The following is a 15,869-nucleotide window of genomic DNA, read 5'->3' as shown; positions in this document are numbered from 1 at the left end:
ATTTGTATAGAAAGAACTTCGAACATGTACGAGAATATTATCGCATAAGGTGTCAGTTTTGCGTATTGCGTATTGTAGGTTAATTAAAAATCACCTCGTTACTGAATCTGCATACTTATAGTATTGTAGAAAATTCATATTATTTATTAGCCATAATTATTGTATAGGCTAAATGGCATATAACGTCGAACTCTTATGTGGACAAAAAAGCTATCTTATATCTTAGTTCGACGAAAAAGAAAGCGAATTTGTTGTTGTTATAGAAGCGTGACTAGTTGTATATTTTCTTTTATGTGTGATTAAGGTTTGCGTCATCAATAATTTTGCAAGATATTGTTGAACTCGAAAACTTGCGCTCGTAACAGACAGAAGGCAGCGGCGGTGACGCGAAAGTTTGTTGCAAAAGATTTAATGGAAGTTAGTCTGTCTTTGTCAAAGTTTCGTTCCTCTGCGCCGCACCGCTACCTTTCATAACTCCCAACTCGCCAACTTACAGGGATGGGGCCAAACCTACTATTGTTTGTTATTACTTTTCAACTATGTCATGCTTATGAAAAAGTTTATCCGTTATTGTGAACACGGAGTTACAACGAGGCGTAAAGGAAACTTAAATAATATACTGTAAGTTTAGAATAAAATGAAACCTTTTATATTTTAACACTCAAACCAGATGTGTATAGGCCAAATATAAATGTTATTTACAATGGTTTACATAAAATGCTGTTAGAAACTGCGAATACGTACGAAAATAAAAACGGAATAAAAATCGAATTAAATACAAGAGTCGGAGAAGCACAAAAATGTGTCAAGTGCCTGCCCCTATCGATGTAGCAATTTAAATCTATGTGAATGGTATCAAATTAACATACGGCGGGAGAGCAGCCCTATTCTGTGCACGAAAGGGAAGTTTTATTGCTTGTGAATTCCATTATAACTTCGTCGAACCCCTCCTCCCTTCGTCTCTTACTCCTCTTCGAAGTTCTAAGACGAGGATTGTTGTCTAATTTGTTCGAATTATACCGAGTTATGTATTACTCTATTTCTTAGAAAATATTTAAAAAACGAGGCGTTTAGAAAAAACTTTATAAACAGAAACAAGATTACCTATATTATTTATTACTTTCATGCTTCTCCAGTAGTAAAAATTATATCCTAGAAAAACTTTTGAGCGCCGAATTATCAGGTTAGTCGCGTCTCGTTGTGGCCCAGTTACCGCGCGCGAAGACAATAGCTGACGTGGCATTTTGCCAGTCGCTATATGAACGCAGGCTGCATAAGAAAATTTGATTTACACCATACCGCTATGCGAACACGACGGCTTCGTGTGGCATGAAATGTGCAATGTTGATAGTAATTGGAAAATATTTATTTTTCTGAAAAGGCTTAACGGATACCAGCAACATGAATATTTGGAAAAATGAAAGGCGTCCAGTATACATAAATGCTTTTTTATTCAAATTGCATCGATTCGTTAAAAAATTAAATAGGTGTTAAAAAATCACACTAAACAGTAAACAATTACACGTAAAGGAGAGATTTATATTTTGCCATTTAGTGCAATTGCTTTTATCGTCACTAATTTATCAAGAGTCCAAAGAAGCAGTAAGATTATAAACGAATAAACTGAACCACGTCAGCGAAAAGTAGATATTGGCTACCGAAGATGTCGAGTTGGGGTCGCGCAATCGATAGTACAACGACCTCCGTAACGAGTTGTGAGCGCCCTACTGCGATACTGATGGCCATTGAAAAAATGTACAGCCTCAATAGCCTTAACAGAGAACTGAATATTCAGACACGAAGATTTATAGCCAACAGCCAATAGCGAGGAGAAAAATATATTTTATGTAAAAGCAGATTATAGCTAACTATTTTACAGTGACAGATTATTCATTGGAAAAGGTCGTGAATTAACACAGACATAAGAAATCTAATTAAAGTAAAACGTATTGTTACACACATGCCTAATTGTAAGCTTCCTATATACATATATACTAACGCTCCGGAGTTTCGTCCGGAGTCTAGCACATTAATTATACGCACCAAAACCACATGATCATGGACCAAAAATGAGCGAGTTACTATCTAGTATTAACGGCGTCGGCCAGGTTGCGTTTGTATGGAAAATACTTCCGAGTAGATATATGGAGTATTTTTTTTTGTTAAAATGTGTTATATGAAACTTAATTAGGAACCTAGACATTACAGATACTTCTATTAATTCACAAAGGACGTTTAATCCGATAAGAGTATCGCGTGTTAATTAAATAGCATTGTCGCTTATCTATCCGAGAATTGGCATCTCGAGACGTGGGATTTTCCCTAGGATTATTATAAGTCGCAATTTAAATCCATCTGGGGACTTTTCAAATGGATACTGTCAGCATTTGTGGATAAGAATAGCTACTTTTACTACGTTATTGAATTGGTAAACAAATCCTTCTAGATGTATAACATTACCATAGATAAAATAGAATGATTGAAGTTACAATTCTCCATTAAACGTATGACAGTTGTATTTGGTACTAATAAAAAATACACATAATTAACTATGTAGTATCTAAACAATTTAGAAAAATAACGTAACGTAGACGTATTCCGGCTATTATATTCATAAACTCTTTATAACATATACTATATCGAATCTAGTTATCAGGCCCTATAATTTATTTTTGTCCTAGTCAATGTAAATAAACGTCTATATAGAATCATAGTCATAACCGTGAGTTAGTATTATACAGTAATCATAACAGACGCTAAAATATGGTAAATAGAAATTGTTTAAACCGAATTATTAATTACGTTTTCAATATTCATAGCCGATGGTTATCTAAAAGATATTATCTTAATTGAAATTGAATGTTTAATCGGAACTGCATTTATGCATTAGCGGGTCACGAGAGCCTTTGAAAAGAACTGTTTGCGGCGTTTATCGTGGTTAGAGTACCTATAAATGCGCATATCAGCCAGGGGAAGAGCTACGTAGGGCTTATGAAGCTTAGTAACATCCCAAGCAACGTTGTAGACGGGATATAAATTATTGTTTTTAAAAGGAATTCTAACTGATATAAGCTCTTTGAAATGTATTGAAAATATTTTAAAAATCATAAAAAAAATTAGGGAACGCAGTGTACCTACTGTTGTAGAGGCAGCAATTCAATACTTCACTAGAATTAAAAACTGAATAATTTGTAAGCTTTCGCATAAATAAAACAGAAGATAACAAACTTGCGATTGTATTTAAACAATTGCTAACAATCAAATATTGTTTTAAGCGTAATTACAGCAACAATGTAAAATTGTTTTGTCCGTCCGTCTGAGTTCGTAACTTGTCTCGGATGCGATCAGCGGCCTCAATTAAAAGTTGCGCGGGTACACCGCATACTTGAAGGGCTTTTTGCTACAACGAAACTATTGAAGGCTTCGGCGGCCGACTGCAGTTTTCTATGTTTATTTACCAGATAGACGTACGATTTAAATGTTTCTGAATGCGGTTTTATTTTATATTCTTGATTATATAACTTATAATTTATTACATTTATGTTTTATATATTCCACGTGTATAAAACAGTATTGCATAACTTTTCTTGTCTATAAATGGATCGATTTTATTAATTGTCTTGCTCATTTACTTTAACAAATCATGTCACACTCATAATCTGATTCCTACTCCTAAAAACTAGAAGAACGTCTTGAAACAGGTACACTACGTTCAGTGAGATGCGCGTCTAAATTTTAGCTACCTAACTATAACTAGGTCAAAGGTTGGCTAATCGTGACGAACACTGTACTGCTGAAATAGAGCGAAATGTCATACTTAGGTTATATTCAGACACCTAAAACAATAGATGTCTTGTCATAGACTTGAAACTGTTCAAAATTACCCGTCTCGTCGTATTTAATTGTAATATCTATGATATTAATTTTGACTTTTCTTTGTTGCAGGTGTGGTGAGGTGGTTAGTGGTTGTGTTACCGTGTCAGAGTGCTAGTGAAGTGAACAGTGATAAGTGTTCTCTACTAGTGTTTGTGCGTCCAGTGCGGCGCCTGTGCCGGTCAACTAGATGCCGGTGCGCCGATGGAGCGGTGATCTTGGACTGATTGCGCCTCGGCAAAACTAGTAAGCGTCTAATGAATAATTTACTAATAAATTAGGATCATCATCCTATTAGCGGTTCGAGACGCGCAATAGGCGTCTATATTTTCTATATAATCCACCAGGCCAGACCAGACGATCACAATCTTGGACCATGTGAAAAATGGAATACTAGCAGATACCTTCCAAGTTCTTAGAGTAGTAGAAAATTCCAAGATGGCAATGTAGTAATAGATAAAATATTGTTAGATATATATATATATTAAACTTTATTATAATTTGTTGTATTAGTAATAACAAATTTGAGCTTTTCTTGTAAAACTTGTTATCCTCATAATAACAATGAAACATCGTGACTTTGTGGGAACGTATTGAAAGATAGGGGATCTTTCAATAATAGCCGCGGACAAGTTGTAAGCAACTAAGAACTTGTTACCGTATTATCATCATACGGGTTGTGAGTCACGACAAGTAGACTCGTTGGCCTCCTAACCCGTTAGAATGTGAAGCTTATCTTGTTCGGCAGGTAGCTTGTGAGCCAGCTGTCGTCTTACTTTTAAGGCCATTCTTCAGTTCTTATAACGAGTCTTAACTAGTCGGTAATTAACAATAAATGTATGTTTAAAACAGAGTTGAAAAAAAAGATACTTGAATTGTGTAGGTATTTCAAAATCGAAAGCTTCAGAAGCAACTAGCTAGTCTTAACCCAATACTGAATTCTTAACTACTAAAGTTAAAATACTATTTCCAATAATGAAAAATTATAACACATATAACGCCGGCTTTACGGTGTATGTACTTTTTATTACTATCTGCTGACAGATATTATACCATATAACTATGTCATGTTACACCAGTATAATAAATGGTGGAATTGATTGCGCTGAGGCGAACACAACAATATTACAAATAGGATTCGGCGAATCGCCTATCAAGCGAGACTTGAACGCTAATAGGGAAAAAGGCGCACGAAAGAGAAATATTTATTCAATTTACGTCGCATCGTTTTATTTACGTCACGAAAGGCCTTTGAAATTGAACGGTGAAAGAGCAAATCCGATGTAGCCACGCTGAAAAGCAATTTTTTGTCAGTGTGCAACTTTCGTCTGGCCAATTAGACACGCTTTTTAATTCTTTAGTAGTCAGTAGACGCAAAACGTAGTAGTTTTATTCTAGCTAGATAGTAGAGTTAGATGCAGTTAGCATTAGTATTAAATAATATCACTAGTATAAATGGGATGAGCATTTAATTCTGATATACAATTACCTACAAAAATTAACTTAATACTCCAGTAGATTAGTATGTGTGTGTGACGCGTGATAGACATAAATTACAATTTATGTATGTATTAGTTATATTAGATAACTCGCGGATAAACAGCTGGAAGGAATCTAGATGAAACAAGAATGTGTGTATTTCTGTATTGCCAGACACTTATTTTATTAATACATTATAAATTGCCTTACCCGGTATATTTACTCTCCTATTAAAATCGTACACCGTCCCATAATTTATTACCTCATTTATGATTTATACATGAATTTGCCGCTTAGCAACGCAGCGGCGTAATGCACCAATACGACATTTCCTTGTATTAACAAAGGTATCTCCGTAATGCAAAATAAAAATGGTTTATTTTTAACGTCTTAGAGCCGTCTATGTCCTATGAATTTATTTTTCGCTTGAGGTTAAATTTATCTACGAAATGGGAGTAACTTGTTGGAGTATCATAGCGTTATTTTCTTCTAATATAGACTGATATTTAATTAATCAAAAAAATACTTTAATTCATTTATAAAAATGTTTTACTTAGGTTTTTACTCGAATTACTCAACTTTATAAATAGTTCCCAACATTTATATAATTATATTTTCAATCCTTACGTTAGATTTTAAAGGTATTAGTTAAACACGTAGAAATAAATACTTTAACTATAAACTAAGTAAACGCATTACTTAAAGTACATTTTAGATGTTGATGATGCTGAATTTAGATTATGATCTTAAAGCCGCCTGAGGCTCAAAACACCTGTCTGCTTAGATTTCCGTAAATTTATGTAAACGTTATTAAATAATTGCATTCACCTTATGCTTATTTTTATTAATTTTTCAGGTAAAATGAACGCGTCGAGATCAACACGACCGGCTTCAAAACATCAACCCTAATGACATTGATATTGTAAGTAATTTGATATTTCCTCATACTTAGTATACACGAAGGAGTACCAGTTTATTTTCAACTGACTTAGTTACTAAAGTTAAAGAAACACTAAATTGTTTAACACATATAAATCAATTAATTTATAAGGTTAATGTATTTCTGAATGCGTCTAACAAATTCCGTCATGATTTTTTTTTATACAATAAAGATTTTTTTTTATTGGAACATAATATTTTGTTTTTTTAATTCGTACCTGCTTATAGTTGGGTAAATGATCGCGTTGGCAACTTATATTTCTTTAATTTATGTTCATGAATAGTACGTATATAACTTTTTTCAATTATATGTTTTGTATAGAAAGTCGCGTCAAACGTCAGGCTTTGAAACATTTTCTAAAAGCATCTAAAAATTTAAAATCAAGATTAATCCTTAAACATTTGTTGCTGTTGTGATAAAATGTTGTAGATAACTACGAAAATCACCTTACTGAAAAATCAAATGTGCAGGCCTGTCGGACAATGGGACAAAACACACCGTTTATCCCATTTTAGTAACTCTAAAAAGTAGTTTAATCAATGATTGTTATCACCAGTAGCCGCACTCGTTGGCCTCGTTCCAGGGTTTGTTATGGCCAGACAACGTGGCGGTCGCTTGCCGTATCTAATGAGATTTAACTTGATTCTATTCAAAATACCCCTATAACATTGAACTTACTGAACTGTGAGAGGCGAGAAGAAAACCGTTTAAACATATTTATGATATTTATAAGTATATAAATTGTTCTTGTGGCATCTTAGAGTTCACTTTTACAATAAACTTTGTTTAAAGGATTTAGCATATATATCGTGACTTATAGGCCTAGACTTATATAATAATTAATTATAGGCCCATATTTTTAAATAAAGTACATTATTTATTACTATATTCATATTACTTATTACTTTTCTCTACTCAATAAAATACTACTAAAATTTTAATTTTCCTTTAAATTCCGGGATGACCGTTTTTATTGCAATTCCAGGTGACGCGCTGCGAAGCAGTTAAAAAAGCGGCTCTGCCGCTTTAAATGGACAAACGCAAGATGCTGCCAAAGAGACCTCGCATGGATAGCATTCGGGGACCCATTGCAAATGGACCCCTACAATCGAGGTAAGTTGAAACTATTATCTATTATTAAGTCATAGTTAGACAATATCGATATATTACCGTTAAATACCGATTCGGATAGTTAAAAAAAGTTTGCCTGAAAATGCCTCTACCCAGGCCAAATAAAAATCCGTTGTAAAATGATATTAACTTAAACTTTGTTGAGTGTCTTACGTTACTTATGGGATTTTCCTATCGCTCTCATGTTTTTATTTATGAATTACTGTTATAATATAATCAGACATAGCAAATATTTAAAGCAATACAGTAGCGGTATCGGTAAAAAATAGTTCTGTAACGATAGCATTTATGTACATAATGATGCGAAGCTGATTTTTACGATGAATTAGATTAATAAGGAATATTTATACATAAGCAAGATATAATTTTCAAGAGTGTTATAGGAGATTGCGTTTTGAAAATCGTATTTATATTCTGAATTTCTGATGAGCGAAATAGGTGCTCTGATGCTTCTTATATTATTACGGAGCAAATTCTCCACTTTTAACAAGTCAACAATCATTAACTTTTGACTTCGAATAAAGTATTTCCACAATAACAACATGATCGCAAACTTGGAGCCAATAGAGTTATGTCACGTCCATCTGTATAACTAATTCTTTCCTCGTCGTGGTAATCCTATTTGTTTTTCATCAAAACTTGCCGAAAAGGTTTTCTATTGCTTAACGCCAAATCTGCTTTCGTCTACCCTCAAAATTTTGCCAAAAGTCTACCCACTATGAAACTTTCTAACGTAATAATTCAAGTACCAAAGTTTCAATTATTGTTCGGGTGGCGCGTTTTAATTAAAACGGGGCAAGTGAAGGGCGAACGGTCAACGCCGATCGATTGACTTGAAATCTACAATTATTAGATATAAGAACAACTTTTGAGCCGGATGTAAACAGTTACTTCCTACCCTGCTATGTTTAAGACCTTTGTGGTATTTTAATTGATATTACAAAACTAGTTCTTTAAATGAGCCAAACTATCCAAGGATATTATGTTCTTTTTGAAGTAAATTTTTGAAATATATAAATTATGTTATATTAAAGAATTTATATGTGACGTATAATATTTATTTGCATGTTTTAATCTCATTGTGATGTTTACATTCCTGATCCAGTTTATGTAACCTTATGGAAAACAAGTTCTAAAACCATATAAAGTTCAATTCATACTTGTATTGTCTTGGGTTGTTTTATCGGCTTTGTCCGTTCGCATCGCCGGCCGCGCTACACTAACTTGACTGCGCTCTTAATCCGGCTTACTAGACCGACCGTTTTAGTTTACATAATAATCGTGTCCATTTTTACCACTTAGGAAATGCTTGGTATTTAAAATTTAATAAGTCTTTAATTTATTGGGAATATTTTAACTTTTAACGCGTTTACTGTTATTACCAAAATCTTAGTTCAATATCTTATTTTCAATGTATTTTAATTTCAATTATGTTTACAGTAAAATTATACTATTAATCATGATATGATTTTACTACTTTATGCCATTATAGTTGATAAATTCCTAAATTGCAATAAGAAATATTTCTTATTATATTATAATTTACTTAACGTTTATTTTAAAGCCTACTTTAAACAAAAGCCAATGACACAATTCGTAAATTGTCGTTAAAATCATTCCACTAGAACTGTAATTCTACATTCAAGTTGAAATCTCACGCAACATTACATCCCTAAAGGATACTCGAGTATCAGTTGTATGTATGACTATCTCTTATAAGCATTAATTACTGCTTCGTAACGTTATGGACCGTATAGGGTTCTCCGTCCTCCGCTCCGGTCGATAGCAATTTATGCCGCGCACTTCCTTCCACTTAATTAATTTGCAATGGTAATGATCGTGAAGATCTTGTTCAAATGTATTGATGCGTCATACGCTTACGACGTGCAAGTATAGAAGGAACGTTGTGTGTGATTATTTGATTATGTAAATTGTCATTATATGGCAATGGATATGTTTTTATTTAAGACCAATTCAGAAAATGAAAAAAAAATGAAATCGGGGAAGCCCGTGTCTGAACATTTTGCTTTTATTTTAAATAATTTGTACGTGAGCGATCACTTTACGGATACAGCTGTTCTATAGAATAAATAGGAAATGGACATTGTTAAAAGTATTATTTATAACATATAACGGTAAAAGCTTATCGCTCCACTTTAGCGTTAAAACGTAATAATAGATACTTTAAAATTTTAGAATTTAATATGTATATCCTCAATAGCAGTTCATTTATTTAGCATTATCTCTTTCCAGGCCCCTAGTGGCACTTTTGGACGGTCGCGACTGCACCGTCGAAATGCCAATACTGAAAGATGTCGCAACGGTTGCGTTCTGCGACGCTCAAAGCACCTCGGAAATACATGAGAAGGTATTAAACGAGGCGGTGGGAGCCTTAATGTGGCACACCATTATATTAACTAAGGAGGACCTAGAGAAGTTTAAGGCGCTCAGAATCATTGTGCGCATCGGCTCCGGCGTTGATAATATAGATGTCAAAGCTGCCGGCGAGTTAGGTGAGTACTTTATAAATATAACAATAAAGTTTAGGTAGCATAACTTTTCTAAAAATTCCTAATTTTTTACGGAACGTCACGAAGTTGTACAGAGTTTTTGCCGAAGAAAAGGGAGAGAGCTTTTGAGATCAATTGGGAGTGAGAGTGAGTGAGAAAGGGAGATCGTGAAAAAATACACACTATGGGTTGATGTACCTATTCGTTCAGTAGTTACTTATTAGATCTTTAGATGTAAATTCTGTCGCATAACGTCTTGTGCTTACTGCACACATACATAGATATAGAAATACATAGAGTTATCATATACTGATACATACATGATCATCTAATAAATAATTGACAAAGAAGTTTCTCTTCTAACATGTGTACTTTAGACGCACGTATTTTTTTATGGACTTACAAGTCTGTAGTCTAAACTTAATTTTATTTTCTTATCAAGTGAGTCCTCAAGGTATGATTAAATCCTAACAAGTGGCTAATAGAGCTATTATATTTGCGTAGAGTTGCAAAAACTTTCCTCAATCAATTAAATCTACACGTGTCGATTCTGTGACGAGTTATTAAGTAATTTGACGTTTATATTTTTTTAAAGTACTTTTAATTAATAGTATAAAAGCCACGCTTATTTTTTATAATTATAACATTTATATAATTTTATTAAAATAAAATAATGCAATTAATGTGTGATTATAATCTTTCATGTTTTTCGATGTTGCTTCCAGGTATAGCAGTATGTAACGTGCCTGGTTACGGCGTGGAAGAAGTTGCAGACACGACACTTTGTCTCATACTCAACCTCTACCGGCGGACTTACTGGCTCGCTAATATGGTCAGGGATGGAAAGAAATTCACAGGTATGAAAATATGTTGATATTAAGACTTGGAGACATAGCATGTCTTGATTTCAAGACATGCTATATCTTTCATTTTATATAGAAATTACAATAACAAATGTTTAGTGCAAATATAATGAGAAGAGTATGGATACTTTCTTCCTTTTATCTTTGAAGTACCATAACTCCCCAATCATACACATGCCTGTGTCTGTGAATGTATAATTCAAAACAAGTTGTTCTAATACCTTGCCTAATATGAACAAAAATAGCCTCTGAATAATAATATAATATTAAGAAAATCTACCAGCAAGGCCTTTTCCAAAAAGTTATATAAAGCGTCCTTGCTATATAAAATAAACAAATACGCGCTCTATTACTGAATTCTTTCGCTCTCATGGACTGTATTATGTATGTATTATTACTAATGGTAGGTTTATAAGTAATGAAGATTTGAAGCTCCTAGTTAGCTTTTACTCTTACATCTCTTCATACTTTCATCATACTGATCATACTTTGAAGTGTAAATATCTGACAATAGAGCAGGTTAGGCATCAGGTATACCTATAACATTTATTAAATTTCAGGACCAGAACAAGTCCGCGAAGCGGCATCAGGTTGCGCGCGTATCCGCGGCGACACATTAGGAATTGTCGGCCTCGGCCGCATCGGTTCAGCGGTGGCTCTACGCGCCAAAGCGTTCGGCTTCACCGTCATTTTCTACGACCCTTATCTGCCCGACGGTATTGAAAAGTCGCTAGGACTTACGCGCGTCTATACCTTACAGGTAATTATTTTATAATTATTATAATTTACCTACGTCTAATTCAGATAATATTAGACAATATATTTATACTAAGTAACAGTTTATTTGGATGGATAAATTCAGTTTGAATATCTTTTTCAATTGTATATTATATGTATATTGTCCACCGACAACCATGATACTTAGATGCCGGAATACAATTTCCGCAGTTCTAACATACTTGGATTTTCATTTATCTTAGACCCTGATGGCATTTCCTCAATTTTGCTGCATACTTGTGTTCCTGGGGTATCGGTTCTCACCTTTCGTACCTTTTCTGGTACCTGTACTTTCACCGGCACTGTCACGAAGTGCTGGAAGAAAGCAGCAATACATCAATATGATTCCTAAAAATTCGCTCTAAATCGTCAAACTATTGGCCAATAGCTATAACCTCTGTATTCTTCAAAATAATGGAAACCTCTGTTGATGGTCAACTTAATCTAGTCCAATTTAAGACATATTGAATTTTAGCAAATGCATATTTGAGGTTTAATTAACATCCATTGATGTCTTTTGCAGGACCTATTATTCCAGAGTGATTGTGTATCATTACATTGCAGCTTAAATGAACACAATCACCACCTCATCAACGAGTTTACTATTAAACAAATGCGTCCAGGTGTGTATCAGATTATTTTATTACTGCTCAGGAACTATTAATTTGTAACCATTTTAGATTAAAAAATTGAATAAACTTTATTGAATACTTGCCTGCTCTTTTCCATTTCTCCTTGATATATTGAGAATAACTTGTATACAGAAATATTTTTTTATGTTAAATGATTACAACATTTCAATATAATTATTTAAATTTCAGGCGCGTTCCTAGTGAACACAGCGCGGGGCGGGCTTGTGGACGACGAAGCGTTGGCAGCCGCGCTTAAGCAGGGCCGTATCCGCGCAGCCGCACTCGACGTGCACGAGAATGAGCCCTTTAATGTCTTCCAGGTAAATTACATTATTCAAGATTTATGGATTCTCTAAAAATATGGCATTTTAGTCTGTAGGGACGCACATTTAATATTTTGTTCATAAAAAAACCTATGATTTAACTTGAATGAATGCTTTGAATTGGATCACAGAATCTATTTTATTTTTTATTTTTTTCAATGTTTTGCATTCAAGTTAAAATTAAGTTCAAATACTGAACCTAATCTGCACTTAATTTTTCCCACTTGAATGTGGTAGCAAAACAAAAGTACCAGCTCCCTTATGTATTTGTATAATTGATAACACTTGGTTAACTTGCATTTATCTGCTCTGCCCGTTTAATTAATTTTGTAATAGTTCGTTCTATTTCATAAAATCTCTTCTGCGTAATCTTTATTACTATAGGTCGTGTCTGTCTTGAAAAGCCCTAAGCGATACGTCGACTTACTGGCTCCACACCACCCCCACCCACCTTGTCTTAGTGCATTGCATGAAATAATAATCTATTTTAAACACTGTGCAACGCATGCTCATGTCATAACAGTATATCTACAACTTAAAAACGTAATGTCTATAGGAGGGATTACAATTAGTTTTTCAATTTGGTGATTTGGTGGTCATGTGATATTTGACATTAATCATTGAATTACAGGGTCCGCTTAAAGACGCGGTGAACTTACTGTGCACGCCACACGCGGCATTCTACTCGGATGCGTCGGCGCAAGAGCTGCGGGAGATGGCAGCCTCTGAGATACGGCGAGCTATCGTTGGACGTATACCCGATTGCCTGCGCAACTGTGTCAATAAGGTACGATATCATGTCACTTAAAAGTAAAAAAAATAGATTTACTTTCATAAGTCTCCAGAATTAGAGATTTAGTCAGACTTTCATATTTTTTATAATTCATACTTACACCCTGTATCTGATATTACAGGACTACTTCCTGGCGGGCAGCGGCGGCGTGGGTGTAGGCGTACCTGTGGGCGTCGGTGTTGGGTCGGGCGGAGGCGGGACGGCTCCTACCCCGTACAGCGAAGGCATGAACGGCGGCTACTACGGAGGCACTCAGGCCGCGCACTCCACCACAGCGGTGCACGACCCGCCCGCACTGCCGCCGCAACCCGCGCCGCAGCCCTCCAATCCGCAGCCGCCAATTACGCTGGTACGTACTAAAATATATTCAATAGAATTAATATACTATAGAGGGGCTGGCTGTTAATCTATTTGCTAGTTACGGCTTTTTGTTGGCACTAAAATTTTTGACAACATTTTTAATACTACCTGGACTACTAATCCTTATGAAATGTCTTTTATGTGATCTTAATATGCAGCTACTTCAGTTCTGTTAAAAAATTAAATTGCATTTTCTAAATGAGGTAATGTAATATCATTAAAATGAATACCAACATATTTATTTGTCTCAGCAAAAAATTAAAAAAAAAATCTGTTTCTAATGACCTTTGAATGACTTACGCACGGTTTCTTCTCAGGGAAATTTCGTCATTGTTTGCATGTCATAAAGATTTTTTAAGAGACTATGTCAGTGTCTCGTTTAGCGTAGGCCATGTACTGTAAAACTGACCATAATTTAAAGTCTAAAGGGTTGAGATCTGGGCTAGATGAGTGTTAGTATTGAGCTATTATTAAGTCCGGAACCCAATTCAAGCCAGGCTTGGGTAATTCGTGCCTTGTGACCAGGTGTTAAATCCTGCTGGAAAGTCTACGGTATATTTTTAAAAAGTGTATTGCTGTGGAATCTTTATTTCTTGCGACAACATTTTTTGCTTCCTAATTATTGACCTATTCTGGCTATATTAGCACTAAGCCTTTGTAGTTCATACAGCACGCCCAGACTTTTTCTGGTATTCGACAGACAAAGTGTTGTTGTATCTGTTGATTGCACGATATATGAATACATGGCTAATACCAAGCTTTTGAAGCGTCTGGTATATGACCCGACGTCTCCATACCCTCATTGCGCTAGGAAATCACTACAAACCAATTTTGTATACCACCCCAATTAAAAATACTGAAATAATCCATTATCATCACAATTATCAATTACTACTATAAAGTAAGTTTTAATTTGTCCCAATCAAAAGTTTCTAATGAATAATTTGTAATTAACCACCCGTTATTTATTTCAGCCGCCAATAAACACCTCTGACCCGGCGAACCACCAGATGAAGCAGGAAAGTTCTGACGTGCACTAGGCGCCGTACGTTGCAGTACCGCACCGACATACAAACAATAGTTTTATTCACCCTCATACCCCTCCCTTAATGTAAGCGACACACGCGGGACACTGAGTGAATGACGTGTGCTCTACGTGTAGGTTAGTTAAGTGCAGAATGTATCGCGGGCCGGACTCTAGGCCGAGGCCCCGAGGCCCCATGTGTTTGCATGTTTGGTGTCCCCCGCTCGGAAAGACATTGCGCCATCCCGATTATTGATAACTTTTAATGTTAAATGTACATTTCGGGGTTAAAATTTACGGATATTCCGAGACTAGTGTAGGGGCTCCGAGTCTTGAGATTTGAGTTTGGAGCTTTTGTGTCGTCGGTTGAGCTTAGGCTTCAGGGGCCCCACAGAGCTGTGTACGATTAGTTTCTTTTCGAATATAATTTGAATGCTCTGTGTATTTGAATGCGTTCGCGGCTGCAGAGGCCATCGCTGGCTTGTCACAACGATAACATTTTTTACGTCATGTAACTTGTTTTATGTACATTGAGTAGTGCTCGGGTGAAACTTGCATTTGGCAGATTTAAAACAAATTTTATGGCGATTGGTTAAACATTTAAAATGTTAGATCACTTTGATTTTTTGTTTACGAGTCAACGAGTCCGAAGGAACCTGAAATGTCGAAGTGTGGCCTCGGCAGTGCGCAGAGTAAGCTTGGTAAAGCATTTGATAGCATTTGTATTCGCTACTCGGTACCGCATGCATTCGTATTATTTTTAAGACAAACGACTGTAGATTATCATCACACTTAAAACAGGATTTTCTTGTTTTTATTTTGAGAATGTACAAAAATGCTTTTGATTTTTGACTTTTTTTCTAAATAGCGTTAAGTATTTGTACATGAGCGAACACCATACGACCGTAAGGGCCAAAATCTCTTGTGGATCCGAGAAATTGGTATTTAAAATTAGTATTTACTTACAGTTTAGTTTAATGACAAAAACAATGTGTATATTTTATGAGAAAGTGAAAAAGTTCTTAAATAAAACTATTGTTTTCGGATTAATTATCACTGTGTTTTATTTCTTTACCCATATACCGATGTACAAAATATTTACAAAAATAAGTCGAGTACTACACATAGACAAATAATATACAGGTTATGTAAAATAGAGATCAA

At 34.9% G+C, this 15,869-nt stretch overlaps 1 protein-coding gene across 2 annotated transcripts in view; it reads left to right on the top strand.

Moving 5' to 3' along the window:
• LOC110998778 (C-terminal-binding protein) overlaps positions 1 to 15,758 on the top strand; it is a 53,090-nt gene extending 37,332 nt beyond the window's left edge. For both annotated transcript variants that reach the window (XM_022267558.2, XM_022267559.2), the window contains exons 3-13: positions 3,946 to 4,119; positions 6,209 to 6,274; positions 7,278 to 7,405; positions 9,677 to 9,936; positions 10,659 to 10,790; positions 11,357 to 11,556; positions 12,097 to 12,196; positions 12,395 to 12,525; positions 13,160 to 13,315; positions 13,443 to 13,670; positions 14,656 to 15,758. In XM_022267558.2, the coding sequence (XP_022123250.1) occupies positions 7,323 to 7,405; positions 9,677 to 9,936; positions 10,659 to 10,790; positions 11,357 to 11,556; positions 12,097 to 12,196; positions 12,395 to 12,525; positions 13,160 to 13,315; positions 13,443 to 13,670; positions 14,656 to 14,721 (1,356 nt within the window). In that variant the 5' untranslated portion in view covers positions 3,946 to 4,119; positions 6,209 to 6,274; positions 7,278 to 7,322 and the 3' untranslated portion in view covers positions 14,722 to 15,758. The remainder of the gene's footprint in view (positions 1 to 3,945; positions 4,120 to 6,208; positions 6,275 to 7,277; positions 7,406 to 9,676; positions 9,937 to 10,658; positions 10,791 to 11,356; positions 11,557 to 12,096; positions 12,197 to 12,394; positions 12,526 to 13,159; positions 13,316 to 13,442; positions 13,671 to 14,655) is intronic.
• Positions 15,759 to 15,869: the final 111 nt, after the last annotated feature.

Source organism: Pieris rapae, chromosome 11 (assembly GCF_905147795.1).
Source record: "Pieris rapae chromosome 11, ilPieRapa1.1, whole genome shotgun sequence".
Lineage (NCBI taxonomy): Eukaryota > Metazoa > Arthropoda > Insecta > Lepidoptera > Pieridae > Pieris > Pieris rapae.
Note: the sequence above shows the minus strand (reverse complement) of the source record. Positions and strands in the feature narration are given on the sequence as shown.